The sequence below is a fragment of the Lycium ferocissimum genome, chromosome 11 (assembly GCF_029784015.1).
Source record: "Lycium ferocissimum isolate CSIRO_LF1 chromosome 11, AGI_CSIRO_Lferr_CH_V1, whole genome shotgun sequence".
Lineage (NCBI taxonomy): Eukaryota > Viridiplantae > Streptophyta > Magnoliopsida > Solanales > Solanaceae > Lycium > Lycium ferocissimum.
In genome coordinates this window covers 35,545,771-35,560,407 of record NC_081352.1, presented here as the reverse complement: position 1 = coordinate 35,560,407, position 14,637 = coordinate 35,545,771, and the positions used below count along the sequence as shown (strand labels likewise).

At 38.0% G+C, this 14,637-nt stretch overlaps 1 protein-coding gene across 2 annotated transcripts; it reads right to left on the bottom strand.

Moving 5' to 3' along the window:
• Positions 1-1,362: 1,362 nt before the first annotated feature.
• Positions 1,363-6,056, bottom strand: LOC132036581 (G-type lectin S-receptor-like serine/threonine-protein kinase At4g27290). 2 transcript variants are annotated; one of them, XM_059426948.1, is made up of 8 exons: positions 4,585-6,056; positions 4,343-4,462; positions 3,143-3,267; positions 2,845-3,055; positions 2,563-2,754; positions 2,517-2,529; positions 2,278-2,428; positions 1,363-2,182 (listed from the first exon to the last, which is right to left on the bottom strand). In XM_059426948.1, exons 1-8 carry the CDS (start codon positions 5,858-5,860, stop codon positions 1,877-1,879), a joined length of 2,394 nt encoding a protein of 797 aa, XP_059282931.1. In that variant the 5' UTR covers positions 5,861-6,056; the 3' UTR covers positions 1,363-1,876. The 2 variants fall into 2 exon arrangements, with proteins under 2 accessions (XP_059282931.1, XP_059282930.1); XM_059426947.1 differs by having other exon boundaries at positions 1,367-2,182; positions 2,517-2,754; positions 4,585-6,052.
• Positions 6,057-14,637: the final 8,581 nt, after the last annotated feature.

The window sequence follows — 14,637 nt, the reverse complement described above, 5'->3', positions numbered from 1 at the left end:
AATCCTTAACAAGTTTATGCCGATGAGGGCATACTTTTAATGGGCAAACTTTTATACCGGATCCGGCATAAACTTGTGAAGGAATTATCAAAGTTATGCCGGAACCGGCATATTTATGCCAAGTCTGCCCATAAGGCATAAGTATCGGATCCGGCATAACTTTGCTAATTCCTTCACAAGTGTATGCCGATGGGGGCATAGCGAAATTTAAACTTTGCCTTGCGAAACTTTTTTTAAAATTTTGTTGTGTGGGGGTTCGAATCGAAACCCATGGAATTTAGCGAAGGGCAAAATTTAAAGATTTCAAATATGAAGGGCAAAATTTAAAGACCACCCCAAAAGAAGGGCAATTCTGCGAATTGCCCTACATGAATTGGGGTGCTTTATGGACAGAATAGGCCTACGTTATGGGCCTGAAATGTTGGTATTTTTCTTATTCTAATTCATTCCTTGGTGTTTCTTTAATATCATGATAATAAATTTAACAACTAGAATAAATAAGATATAATTTAGTATTATAATCTTACTTAGTAATAGCTAGAACATAGGTAAAGTAATAAAAATATTATCTAAGTTATATTTTACGATTAACAAGTAATATTAAACAACACTTATTAATAATAATAATAGTAACATAATAGTGATTAACAAGTAATATTAAACAACACTTAATAATAATAATAATAATAGTAACATAATAGTGAAAGGAAAGTATTTAGTTCATTAATAAAATTAAAAGCTCAAGGAAATAAATTAGAAGAAAGGAGGGTCAAAATTGGGTGTCAACAGTAAGCTAAATACCAAATCTGTCGACTTATAAGAACAGTGTAACCTTTACGAGTTCAATAAGTACTAGTATCATTCCGTGAAATAACTCATATTTCAAATCGCTCACTAACTTATGATATGGATGTAGGAGCATCAACTTTGTTCCTATTAGCTTTTAAGAATCCTATTTAGCTTACATCCAAGTTGTTTAAAACTATCGCCTGAGGTTGTGGATGGGGTGGTAAGTACCCCTCCATCTTTAACCAGAGGTTCCATTTTTTAGCATCGGGAAGGGACTCACCTTTACTAGGAGCATTTTACCTGCCAAAGTAGGAATTAATCCTGATTGGTTGGCCTCAAAGTGGGTAACAGACATCAAGTGGAAAATCAGAATAAAGGAAATTGTTCAAAACTCAAGAGCATTGTTTGGTGATACAAATGTGGAAAAAGATAAGATGAATGTGATTGCAAAGAAACACTCCCCCGGGACATGATGTTGATTTCTACTCATGAGGCAAAATAATGCTCAACAAAGTCGAGGCATTGTATCTTAGCTTTATATATAACTCAACTTAATTACTTGTTCAATGCCTTTTAAATTTATCATTTAGCCATTCCAGATCTATTATGATCCATTATATACTCCGTAACAGCTTATTTGTCCATTCCATCATGTTCTGACAATTTGCACAAGTTGAAACAATGGTCCCGACGGCTCTTGAGCCTTGACTTAATAAATCTCACATTGATGAAAGAAATACGCATTTGTTCAGCGTATGCCTGTTACTAAATGCAAAGTCCAGTAATAAATATCCAATCTAATTGAAAGTAATAGCTCAAAATCAGGTGCTACTCTGGGGAAAAAAAAAAATTAACTCGTGAAAGAAAGGTAGTTTACAATTTTTGTCATCATGAAATGTCAGCTCCAACCCCCCCACCCCGGGCTCTCTCTATCTTCAGAGGCAGCGCTATGTGGTCTACAGGGATTTAGCTGAAACCCTACTTCAAAATATTATAATGTGCAGCGAACTGAATATCTTTTTTGTATATAAGTTGTTGAATCCCCTTTACACAATAGAAGATTCTAAAATTGCTGGTTCCACCAATTCTATCTTGGTATAAGAATTGTTAATGTCAAATCATTGTAAGTGATGCATCTTTTCTCATTTGAATCATCTGTTTCAGCTGTACTCCTCTCTATGAAGAAACCGGGCTCCTTTGGTTGAGGTAATGCCACTTCTTCATGGCTCAACATGAAAACCACGGATGCCACTGGTGGTCTGTCTAACGGTAGTTTTTGAACACATAATAGCGCCACATGAACGCATCTTAAAACTTGGGATTCCACAAACGATTCATTCAAACATTCATCGATTAGTTCCAAGGCCTTTCCTTCATTCCATAATAACCAAGCCTAAGGCAAAATCAAGTATAGTTTTCAATGATATGCAAGAAATGCAAGTGTAGCGTGAAACAACAAAGCAAATCTTGGATTTGTATCTTGCTTACATGTCCAATAAGATTATGATGGTGATCTGGATGACAAAATGTTCTGTTCTTTCTTCCGCTTACTATTTCTAGTAGAAGAACACCAAGACTGAAGACATCTGATTTCACTGAAAATTTCCCATCGACTGCGTATTCTGGAGACATATAGCCACTGCATAAAGACAAAGTGCTTAATCTTATGTTAAATGATTTGCGAAGGTAAAGATGAAAGAGGCAATGAGTTGGCTAATTGAACTTACTATGTCCCTATTACTCGCTTTGTTCTTGATTCATTTTGATCCCCACCAATAATCCTAGCCAGTCCAAAGTCTGAAATTCTGGGATTCAATTTGCTGTCCAGTAAAATGTTGCTAGTCTTTAGATCTCTATGTATGATCCTTAATCTGGAGTCCTGGTGAAGATAAAGAAGCCCCCTTGATATTCCCTTAGCAATACGAAAGCGATCTTCCCACAGAAGTTGTCCCTTCCTGATCTCATCTGCCAAAATGTCAGTTTATATTGCGTTAGCAGAACAATGCTGATATGATAAGATGGATCTATTGACCAAATGAGTTAAGAGAACCGAACCAAAGACGAAGAAGTCCAAGCTATTGTTTGGCATATATTCATAAATTAGCATCCTCTCTTCCCCTTCAAGACAACAACCTAGAAGCCTAACTAGGTTTCTATGTTGAAGTTTTGAAATCAGAACAATTTCATTCTTCAACTCTTCAAGACCTTGTCCAGAATATTTGGAGAGCTTCTTCACTGCTATTTCTGGGCCAGATGATAATTTTCCCTGCCACACAATACATTCGGCGGCTAAGTCACAAGGGCATCATTTATGTATTTGACTAAGATACAGACGGAAAATGATTCTAGTTACCCTATAAACAGGTCCAAAACCACCCTTTCCAATGATATTATCAGATGAGAAATTATTAGTTGCAGCAGAAATAGTCATCAAATCAAACAAAGGAAACTCCATATCATCCTTTCTTTCTCGTTCTCCTGTAAAATGGAAATCTTTGTAAAGATAATGAGGTGAATGAAACAACTAGAGCTGTCAATATGGGCTTGGCCCGCGAGGCCGGCCCAACCCAACCCTTTATTTAAGTAGGGTTGGGTTAGGATTTCTTTAGCCCATTAAGAAGTGAGGCTTAAAAGCCCAGCCTCTCTTGGCCCGCCAGCCTCAAGGGTTGGGCTGAGCCAGCCCTTGAGGCCAGAAAAGAATAATAAATTAACTAATTTTTTAAGAAACATAAGTAAATTAAACAAAAAGATAAAAAGTAATGAGAAAAAAGAATGTACTTACTACTAAGTAGTAAATTAGAAACTGGAGTAATACCTTTTAGTGTTAGAATTTATATTATGTTTAATTTCTTTTGAACGTGATCTGAATTAGTGATAAACAATAATAATTTTTATTTGTTCTCTTGAATTTTTTTCTTCTATGATAAGGATTTGCGCAAGAATGGGTGGTAGAAGATTCTATTTCATATTGTAAAAGTTTCATGTTCAAATTGTGCCAAAAATCACTTCGAAAATGTTATTTTGGAAGACGAAAAAACTTAAAAATTTGGCCGGTCGTCCTAGCCCTTGAGCCCCCCGCTTCGGTGGGTTGCCATTTTCTTTGGCAAAAGCAATTAAAAGGACCAGCCCGTCCTAGCCCATTTAATTCATTGGCCCTTTAGGGCTGGGTTGGGTTAGGCTGAGTCAGCCCATTTTGACACCTCTAGAAACAACTATATTTTCCAAAATCATCCGCCTAGACAGGCACTATAGCAGTTTTTCCCTATTTGCACTTCTATATACTTTCAACATTGTTGAATATTTGCTTTTGTTATTTGCTGATTTACTGGAACAACAAGTAGTTTAGTAGTAGGAGGAGTCTTTATTTGAAAAATGTAGTTGAGATGCTAAAGGCTTTTGGATTTATTCTGCAGATTTTATGTTTTCAAATTTGCTATCTGAAGCCCTCCATGCATAATAAAATCAAGAGAGAAAATTTCAATCATTTCTTCCAACGTTCTAGGCTGCACCATCATTTAAAAAATCAATAAACATGATAGACAAATTTTGTAACCTCTTTCCCTTTTCTTTCTGCGCATAGCAGACCAAGATAGAAAACCAAGAAGGACGGTTGCTGAAATTGTTGATACAATCGCAATGATTGCTTTTCTTGTCTTTCCCATTTGTCCTGAACCTGTCAAAAGTTCATTATGAGTTGTGAAAACCTTGTGGTATGATTCAGATTAACATGTCTTTAAGATGCTATTATTTTGAAATTCCTACGTGTTATTCAGCATAAGGATTAAGGAGACTTACCTATTTCTGATGCAGCCATCCTGACATAGAGATCTTGCTCAAGTTCAGCATATTCCCTGATATCAACGAGTTCGTTAAACCACAGTAAGCATCCACTCCCACCATCTCTGACATCAAGATTGGAATATGCAGTACACGAACTGTTTTTCAGACACAACATTTGGCATTCCTCAAGGCCAATGCTCTTATCGAACCAAGAATGACGTGTATCTGGCAATTTCACGCTCGAGTATTTCATAAACCTGTCACTTGTTCCACATTCCAATGGAGTTCTTCGCACGCACCCACTAGACCAATCTGCTGCATTCCATTCTTGTTGATATTTAGGCTGAAATCCTCTCAAGCAATCGCACGGAGGGGAGTCGTTAATGTTGCACCGTGCAAATTGACCACACAAGGCATAACGGTCGCAATTGGATATCTGTCCAGTAGAGTAAAGGAACCAGTTCTGGTTCGGTTCGCTCCATAAGAATCGTTGAATTAGGCCTGCCGGATTTAAGACCAACCTGGTGGGAAGAGAAGTATTGATAAGCTCATATTTATAGTAAATCTCCTTGTTATTATTCACAAACTCAAATGTATAATAAGAATTTGGTTTCACATTTGGTCCGCCAACAAAAAAACGTCCATTCCATATTCCCGAGCTATACTTTATTACAGGACCTTCCCACAAGATGATTTGTGGATAACCACTAGTGTCGAGGCGATCCACATATCCTCCTGGAGAAGGATCATCGCTGCTCTTCCAGGATGAAAGAGTCCAATAAAGGCCAGTGGCTAAATTTCGGCCTATTTTCATGCCCGGTAATAAAGTACTACCTGGATAATCAAAACTCTGCCAAGCATAGTCTTTTGGATTCACACCACTGCCATCTTTTAAGACAAGATTTCCACTGTCCAAAAGCTGAGCCACCGGATTCCTCAAAGAGGTTGATGAATTCGACGACCAAATCATGTCTCGGGTGCTATTGAGTAGTGCAATCCCTTTGCTACTGATCGTTAATATGCCAGAAGTGTCATTCAGTGGGTTGACTCTATTGGCAACCCACACTACTTCTTTGCCCTTAGGTATATTCTTGTACCATATACCGATATACCGATTCTTGGAATTTCCAGGGCTGAAAAATCCAAGCTCAAAGTTGCCACCAGCTGAAACTATGGTATGGCCATCTTTGATGGGGCTATCCTTAGATATAGTGTCTAATGCAGTGGAAAATATGAAGAGCAATGATACTATATTGCCAGAAAAGAAACAGAAACTAGTGAAGCGTTTCATGGAAATTATTTGGTCTCTTTGGGTTATTGGAATTCTGAAGAATCAAACCAAATAAAAGAAGGAACATTTCTGTCATAGGATGACGGTTTTCTACAACTACTAATTTAACTGGTCCTTAATTTTCGTCTCTTTTGGGGTAGTCAAGCTCAGAAATCAGACAGATGCTTTGAATAATGCATTAGAAATAGATTTTGAATATGTCAACCTCATTCATTTGAATTGTGGAGTCCATCCCCATGATTGCAAAGAAAGAATTTGGCACAAGCCAAATTGCAAGTTTTGTCAAAAATAGTTGCAAAAGTTGAATTTGGCACCAACCAAATTGCAACTTTTGTCAACAATAGTTGCAAAAGTTGAATTTGGCAACAACCAAATTAAATGCAAGGATGAAAATAAATAGCAAGCTCTCCATCATCTTTAAACACACAAAAAAAAAAAGGAGAGAAAAAATTGTAGAGAGCAAAGTGAGGTATACCATAGACTGTGTAAGAAAATAGTCTGTGAAGAAAAATAGAGTATGAGTGATATTGTAGTGAGGTGGGAAAAATCAAAAGAGTGTTTTTTCTTTTTGAGTGTGTAGTGGTCTTTGGAGTATTTATACTCGTGACTACACAGTGTAAAATTCCTTACTATAGTGATATCAGCTGCTCCTCTTGGCCGTGGTTTTTCCCTTATTCAGAAGGGTTTCCACGTAAAACCTTGGTGTCATTATTGCTGCATTTATTCTTGCTGATTTAACCATAAGCTAGTGTTCCACGTTTATCACTAATACCGTGAATATTATTTTTGCGGGTTTATTTTATTACCAACAAGTGGTATCAGAGCCAAGGTTCTGTCTGAGTATGCTCTGTGGTTGCGGCACGGTCGAACTTCCACATCAGAAAAGAATTACTTTGGTCTCCGAATAAATAGTATTTGTATTTGTGATAAACGATGGAAGCCAATACTAGTAGAATGGTTACTTTGAGTGGCGTAAATTATGCCATTTTGAGGGGCAAAATGGAAGATTTGCTCTATGTCAAGAATTTTCATCAACCTGTCTTTGCCACTAAAAAGCCTGATAATAAATCAGATGAAGAGTGAAATTTGTTGCATCGGCAGGTTTGCGGCTTTATTAGACGATGGGTTGACGATAATGTGTTGAACCATATTTACGGGGAGACACATGCTCGGACCCTATGGGAGCATCTTGAAAGTTTGTATGCTCGGAAAAGCGGTAACAACAAGATGTTTTTGATAAAGCAAATCTTTGGGTTTAAAATACCACGATGGTTCGCAATGACGGATCATCGAATATTTTCGGGGGATCATGAACCGATTATACTGCTATGGGCATTAATTTTGATGAAGAAATTCAAGGCTTGTTTCTACTTGGTTCCCTACCCGATTCTTGGGAAATTATTAGAACTTCATTATCAAATTCTGCTCCGGATGGTGTGATCTCTATGGATCTTGCCAAGAGCAGTCTTTTAAATGAAGAGATGAGAAGAAAATCTCAAGGTTCCTCCTCATCAGATGTCTTGGTGACTGACACTAGGGGGAGAGGCAAGAATCGTGGTTCTCAAAATAGAGAGCATCATAGAAGCAAATCCAGAAGCAGACTTAAAGATATTGAGTGCTATCACTGCGGGAAAAAAGGGCACACAAAGAAGTTACGCCGGATTTTGAAAAAGGAGAATAGAGATAAGGAGGAAAAGAAAGAAGATGGCAATCGTGTTGCGTTGTCACTACTGAAGATCTTATTCCTGTCCTTGATGCGGATCTGATAAATATTGCTTGTGATGAGTCAAGCTGGGTTGTGGACAGTGGTGCCGCATCTCATGTGACATCAAGGAAGGAATTTTTCTCATCCTATACTCCGGGTGACTTTGGAACTTTGAGTATGGGTAATGAGACTGTATCTAGGGTGGTGGTGTTGGAACGATTTGTTTGGAAACTAGTATTGGAACTAAACTAGTTTTAAACAATGTAAAGCATGCACCGATGTTCGTTTGCACTTGATCTCTGTCGGTGTTTTGGATGATGAGGGATATGTCGGTACCAATGGTCTTTGGAAAGTGGAAGCTTACTAAGGGTTCCATGATTGTGGCTCGGGCGAAAAGCGTCGTGGTCTATCTTTGGACTACGGCCTCTACGTGTTGATATAGTGAATTCAATTGAGAGCAATAGCTCTTCAACATTATGGCATAAGAGGCTTAGCCACATTAGTGAGAAAGGACTAAATGTTCTAGCCAAAAAGAAATTATTGTCAAATTTCGAAAGTGCTAAATTAGAAAAGTGTGAGCACTGCTTGGCTGGAAAACAAAATAGAGTTTCTTTCAAGTCTCATCCTCCTTCAAGAAAGACAGAGTTGCTTGAGTTGGTGCATTCATTTATGTGGTCCAATGAAGACAAGGACTTTGGGTGGTGCACTTTACTTCGCTACCTTTATTGATGATTGCTCAAGGAAACTTTGGGTCTACGTCTTAAAGACTAAAGACCAAGTGTTGGGTGTCTTTAAGCGATTTCGGGCCTCGGTTGAAAGAGAAAGCGGAAAGAAGTCAAGTGTATTCGTCCGATAACGGTGGTGAATATTGTGGACCGTTTGACGAATCTGCAAGCAACAAGGTATCGGACACCGAGAAGACTCCTCCTAAGAATCCTCGGCTTAATGGTTTAGCGAGAGGATGAACGGGACCTTGATGGAAAGAGTTAGATGTTTGCTTTACGAAGCAAAGTTGCCGAATTCCTTTTGGGGTGAGGCATTGTTGACCATCGCACATGTTATTAATCTATCCCCTGCGGTTGCTTTGCAAAGTGATGTTCCAAACGAGAGTTTGGTATGGCAAGGATGTTTCCTATGACCACTTGAAAGTGTTTGGTTGCAAAGCTTTTGTACATGTGCCTAAAGATGAGAGGTCAAAATTAAGCGCCAAGACAAGGCAGTGCATCATCATTGGTTATGGCCTTGATGAGTTTGGTTACAGGCTATATGATCCAATTGAGAAGAAGGTCGTGAGAAGTCGTGATGTTATCTTCGTAGAGGATCAAACCATTGAAGATATTAATAAAGCGGAGAAGATAAAATCTTCAAGTTCTGAAGGTTTAGTTAATCTTGATCAAGTCCCTCATACAAATGTTGATGACGTTGGTGGGCTCGATGACGATGGTGATGCCCGGAATCATGTTCCGGATCGGCATGTTGATGATGATAATGATCTTGCTATTGATGAGGTAGATGCTCCTACTCATGAAGTCGTGGATGACTCAGATATTCCACTTAGAAGGTCTACTAGACAGCATGTTCCTTCTTCCCGTTATTCACCTAATGAGTATGTATTACTCGGCTGATGGGGAGAACACGAATGTTATGAGGAGGCCATGGAAGATGAGCACAAGGATCAATGGATTGAAGCCATGCAAGATGAGATGAAATCTCTGCATGAGAACCATACTTATGAGTTGGTGAAATTGCCTAAGGGCATGAGAGCCTTGAAGAACAAATGGGTGTTCAAAGTTAAAGCCGAAGAACACAGCTTGAAGCCCAGATACAAAGCTAGATTGGTTGTTAAGGGATTTGGTCAAAGGAAAGGTATTGACTTTGACGAAATATTTTCTCTGTCGTGAAAATGTCCTCCATTCGGACAGTTCTTGGTTTATTTGCTAGTCTTGATTTGGAGATTGAGCGGATGGATGTGAAGACCGCTTTTCTTCATGGTGACTTAGAAGAGGAGATTTATATGGAACAACTTTGAGGGCTTCAAGGCAAAAGGTAAAGAAAATCTTGTATGCAAACTTAAGAAAAGTCTATACGGATTGAAGCAAGCTCCCAGACAGTGGTACAAGAAGTTTGAATCTGTTATGGGGGAGCAAGGCTACAAGAAGACTTCTTCAGATCACTGTGTGTTTGTACAAAGATTTTCTAATGATGACTTTATCATCCTTCTACTATATGTGGATGATATGTTGATTGTAGGCAGGAATGCTTCCAAGATTAATGAGTTGAAGAAACAGTTGAGTAAGTCTTTTGCAATGAAAGACTTGGGTCATGCTAAGCAGATTTTGGGCATGAGAATTACTCGTTCGAGAGATGAAAAGAAGCTTTATTTGTCACGAGAAAAAGTACATAGAACGTGTCTTGGAGCGCTTCAATATGAAGAGTGCTAAGTGGGTTAGCACACCTCTTCTGGTCATCGAAACCGAGCAAAGAAATGTGTCCTACAACAACGGAGGAAAAAGAGAGAATGGCCAAGATTCCTTATTCTCTGCCGTCGGAAGTTTGATGTATGCAATGGTATGCACTCGACCAGATATTGCTCATGCAGTCGGTATTGTTAGCAGATTTCTCGAAAATCCAGGGAAAGAGCATTGGGAAGCTGTGAAGTGGATACTCAGGTATCTAAGAGGAAGCTCAGATGAATGCTTGTGTTTTGGAGGATCAAATCCAATTTTGAAGGGCTATACAGATTCTGATATGGCAGGTGACCTTGATAACAGAAAATCCACTCTTGGATATTTGTTTACTTTTTCGGGGAGCTATATCATGGCGGTCGAAGTTGCGAAGTGTGTCGCCTTTGTCTACAAGCGGAGTATATTGCGGCTACTGAAGCTGGCAAAGAGATGATATGGCTCAAGAGATTCCTTCAAGAACTTGGATTGCAGCAAATGGAGTATGTTGTCTATTGTGACAGTCAGAGTGCAATAGACTTGAGCAAGAACTCCATGTACCATGCGAGAACAAAGCACATCGACGTCAGATATCATTGGATTCGTGATCAGGTAGAGAATGAATTGTTCCGGGTCAAGAAGATTCACACGAGTGAAAATCCTGCAGATATGTTAACCAAGGTGATTCCCAGAGACAAGTTCGAATTGTGCAAAGAACTTGTCGGCATTAACTCTAAACGAGAATACGGAGATGCCTCCTTCAGTTAAATGGGTCTGGAGGGGGAGATTTGTGGAGTCCATCCCCATGATTGCAAAGAAAGAATTTGGCACAAGCCAAATTGCAAGTTTTGTCAAAAATAGTTGCAAAAGTTGAATTTGGCACCAACCAAATTGCAACTTTTGTCAACAATAGTTGCAAAATTTGAATTTTGGACCGCCACCAAATTGCAACTTTTATCAACAATAGTTGCAAAAAGTTGAATTTGGCAACAACCAAATTAAATGCAAGGATGAAAAATGGCACATTTCATCCCTATAAATAGCAAGCTCTCCACATCTTTAAACACACCAAAAAAAAAAAAGGAGAGAAAAAATTGTAGAGAGCAAAGTGAGGTATACCATAGCATGTAAGAAAATAGTCTGTGAAGAAAAATAGAGTGTGAGTGATATTGTAGTGAGGTGGGAAAAATCAAAAGAGTGTTTTTTCTTTTTGAGTGTGTAGTGGTCTTTGGAGTATTTATACTCGTGACTACACAATGTAAAATTCCTTACTATAGTGATATCAGTTGCTCCTCTTGGCCGTGGTTTTTCCCTTATTCAGAAGGGTTTCCACGTAAAACCTTGGTGTCATTATTGCTGCATTTATTCTTGCTGATTTAACCATAAGCTAGTGTTCCACGTTTATCACTAATACCGTGAATATTATTTTTGCGGGTTTATTTTATTACCAACATGAATATGACTAGATGGGGTAGCTACTTTTTATATGCTACAGAGACAGTGGCGGGCTCCATCTTTTCCCTCAAGAAATTTTTTCAAAAATATCATTTTCAGTGAGGACAATTCCAAAAAAGTTTCAAAAATATCATATACAGTGAGGACAATTCCCTTTTCAACCTTTTATTCTTTGCGAAGCTTCGTCCTTGTTTCTTGTCACCAATATCCTAAAATCCTATGTCTTTATAGTTGCATGAACTGACTTTTTATCCTGGTTTAGAATATGCCAAAAGGCCAAAAAAAAAAAATAGCCATTAGAATCAGAAAATGTCGTGCCCCAAGGGCGACCGCAACAGGCACGTCAGGGGTTCAAATCCTGATATATATTTAATTGGAGTATGGCAGGGGGCAGGCTATGGGTGTCAGGTATGAACATGTGGGCCGGGCCGGACTAGGAAAATATCAGAATACTGGTCAAGGTACCGGGCCAGTTAGGGCCCAGGAAACCAGGCTATAGACAGCCATAGCGCAGGTCAATTACCCACCGAGTTTCGAACCATTTGCCATTTGCCCTTAGGTAAAATGAAGCAATTTGGCTCGTGTGCATCAATCACTATCAATAGAAAATTTACCTGGTTTTTGGTAGTTGAGCAATCAATGACTAAATTATTAATTAGACTACATTCGTATGCCAGTAGTTATAAGGTGTCTATCTTGCGCATGTGGGGACAACTCTTTTTATATAGTGAATAACTGAATATACGTATTTTCTGTACATAGCCCTAAAATATTGGGCATCCCCTCTCTCTGTTTTTGGCAGAGTTAGAATGGTAATAACAAAAGCTGACAGCAGAATTTACTTATTTTCTTGTTAAAAGTTATAAAAAAAAAATAAAAAAAAAGCTCTTGAAGGTGGGCGCATATTGAGAAATCCATAGTTGTGTCACTTTCATCCCTTTAATGTTTGGTATTTCCTCCGGATCAAAAAGAGTGTCCACTTAGCTATTGACACACCCTTAAGAAAATACTAACTCCAAGTAAAAAAATAAGTGATTTGAATAAACTGTCCCTAATTAATTAGGTATTGGGATTTGATCACAAATCACTTAATAGGGGCAAATCTGAAAACATAAGGTTAATTGTTTTATAAGTGGACACTCTTTTTTACCAAGGAAAAAAAGGCTAAGTGAACACTCTTTTTGATCCGGAGGGAGTATTTGATTTTGAAATTTATCAATTATAACTGCAAATCACATTAAGATTCTATGTGCTATTCTTAGTCGATAAAGGCACAAGATGACAAGAACCAAATAAATTAGTGTTAATTATAAAGGGAAAAAAAGAAGGAAAAGCCGACAAAGTCCTTTGTTCTCATTCAACTTTTAGAATCGACAAAAAATTCCGGATTAGCATTGATATTTTTGTGATTTTGAAACTTCAACAGCGCCAGCCTGTCTTGCAATCCATAATCTTCTGAATATTATTCTACTGGTAAATTTTTTTGATGTGCAAGTAGAGTTATACAAATTTAAGTCTACAGTACAACCAGGGATGGATTTTGAGGGTGGGAGGGTGTTCACCCGAACATCTCGGCAAAAAATTACATTATATATAGGGTAGATTTTTTGTGTTTATCCAATCTAACTTTTTTGTAGTACTTAGTTAGAGTCCTTAGTTACATACATCTAAGGGTTGTCAACTAAAGGTTTCCTCTTCCAATTTTACCCCTATATTTGTCTTTTATTGTTTCCTCAGCTACGGGGTGTTTTAGAAATATTAAGGCACTTTCAAGCCTAATTTTATTATAGAAAATCCCTTTGACTAATTTGTTTGAAATTTGTGACATGTACTATAAGTCTAAAACTTCTTTATATGCCTTAGGGTGACCGCAACAGGCACGTCAGGGGTTCAAATCCTGATATTTAACTGGAGTAGCGCAGGGGGCAGGCTATGGGTGTCAGGTGTGAACATGTGGGCCGAGCTGGACTAGGAAAATACTGGTCAAGGTACCGGGCCAGTTAGGGCCCGGGAAACCAGGCTATAGACACCCATAGCGCAGGTCAATTACCCACTGAGTTTCGAACCATTTGCCATTTGCCCTCAGGTAAAATGAAGCAATTTGTCTCGTGTGCATCAATCACTATCAATAGAAAATTTACCTGGTTTTTGGTAGTTGAGCAATCAATGACTAAATTATTAATTAGACTACATTTGTATGCCAGTAGTTATAAGGTGTCTATCACTGCATGTGGGGACAACTCTTTTTATATAGTGAATAACTGAATATACGTATTTTCTGTACATAGCCCTAAAATATAGGGCATCCCCTCTCTCTGTTTTTGCCAGAGTTAGAATGGTAATAACAAAACTACCTTAAAACTGTTGATAATCGATGTCGGCTGGCTGCAGAATTTACTTATTTTCTTGTTAAAAGTTATAAAAAAAAAAAAAAAAACTCTTGAAGGTGGGCGCCTATTGAGAAATCCATAGTTGTGTCACTTTCATCCCTTTAATGTTTGGTATTTCCTCCGAATCAAAAAGAGTGTCCACTGAGCCATTGACACACCCCTTAAGAAAATACTAACTCCAAGAAAAAGAAAATAGGTGATTTGAACAAACAGTCCCTAATTAAATAGGTATTGGGATTTAATCACATCACTTAATAGGGGCAAATCTGAAAACAAAAGGTTAATTGTTTTATAAGTGGACACTCTTTTTTATCAAGGAAAAAAAGGCTAAGTGAACACTCTTTTTGATCCGGAGAGAGTATTTGATTTTGAAATTTATCAATTATAACTGCAGTCACATTAAGATTCTATGTGCTATTCTTAGTCGATAAAGGCACAAGATGACAAGAACCAAATAAATTAGTGTTAATTATAAAGGGAAAAAAAGAAGGAAAAATGACAAAGTCCTTTGTTCTTATTCAACTTTTAGAACTGACAAAAAATTCCAGATTAGCATTGATATTTTTGTGATTTTGAAACTTCAACAGCGCCAGCCTGTCTTGCAATCCATAATCTTCTGAATATTATTCTACCGGTAAATTTTTTGATGTGCAAGTAGAGTTATACAAATTTAATTCTACAGTACAACCCGGGACGGATTTTGAGGGTGGGCCGGTGTTCACCCAAACACATCGGTAAAAAGTTACATTATATATATATATGGTAGATTTTTTGTGTTTATCCAAT

Bases quoted from the DNA above. Each gene is read 5' to 3' on its own strand.
- LOC132036581 (XM_059426947.1), bottom strand. From the start codon at position 5,860: ATGAAACGCTTCACTAGTTTCTGTTTCTTTTCTGGCAATATAGTATCA. The intron at 3,056-3,142 runs GTAACTAGAATC...ATTGTGTGGCAG, and splicing joins GTTTTGGACCTGTTTATAGG to GGAAAATTATCATCTGGCCC. The intron at 2,429-2,516 runs GTAAGTTCAATT...GTCTTTATGCAG, and splicing joins AAGCGAGTAATAGGGACATA to TGGCTATATGTCTCCAGAAT.